The sequence below is a fragment of the Cyberlindnera jadinii genome (assembly GCF_001661405.1).
Source record: "Cyberlindnera jadinii NRRL Y-1542 unplaced genomic scaffold CYBJAscaffold_23, whole genome shotgun sequence".
Taxonomy (NCBI): Eukaryota; Fungi; Ascomycota; class Saccharomycetes; order Phaffomycetales; family Wickerhamomycetaceae; genus Williopsis; species Williopsis jadinii.
This window is the reverse complement of record NW_017963674.1, coordinates 107,525-108,189: the sequence shown is the minus strand read 5'-3', so window position 1 is coordinate 108,189 and position 665 is coordinate 107,525. Positions and strand designations below refer to the sequence as shown.

Sequence of the window (665 nt, the reverse complement as noted above, 5' to 3'; positions counted from 1 at the left end):
CTCTTATATAGTGGGTTTCACAGTGGTAGCCATCTGGGTTCTTGAACAAGTACTCTTGATGGTAGTCTTCAGCGTCGTAGAAGTTCTTTATAGGCTCGATCTTTGTCACCAGAGGTGCCTTCCACTTCTTTGAGTACTCCTCGGTGACCTCTTCGATGACGGCGAGGTCGCTAGCATCGTGGTAGAAGATTGCGGAACGGTACTGTGTTCCCTTGTCGGCACCTTGGGAGTTCAGTGTAGTTGGATCGTGGATCCGGTAGAAGAACGAGATGATCTCCCTCAGTGGCAGCTTGGCTGGGTCGTAGGAGATCTGTAAAACCTCGGCAACTGTGTTGGAATAATCCCAAGTGGTTAGTAACTCTCGTCGCCTTTCACATCGCCTTTCACATCGCATCGCAATACTCACAATTGGTGTCTCCTTCACAGACCCTCTTATAAGAAGGATTGTCAACGTGTCCGTTCGCAAACCCCACCTTCGCGTCCACCAGCCCCTTATCGACATAGTTCTTGCGGTATATATGGTCAACTCCCCAAAAGCACCTACCAGGTTGCGTACTAGATTAGTGCTTTGAACAACTACTGATATTGACACAAGATACTTACCCGGCTGCCACCGTAATCAGCTTATTGGTGCCAGCATTGTACACAATGGTTGGAGATATGGT

At 48.6% G+C, this 665-nt stretch overlaps 1 protein-coding gene across 1 annotated transcript; it reads right to left on the bottom strand.

Moving 5' to 3' along the window:
- CYBJADRAFT_144321 (peptide-methionine (S)-S-oxide reductase MsrA) lies at positions 1–662 on the bottom strand (the record flags this gene model as incomplete). Its single annotated transcript, XM_020213213.1, has 3 exons — positions 1–327; positions 407–540; positions 604–662. Coding segments are annotated over 3 exons (519 nt in total), but the record flags the coding sequence as incomplete, so codon positions are not given.
- Between the last annotated feature and the right edge of the window lie 3 nt (positions 663–665).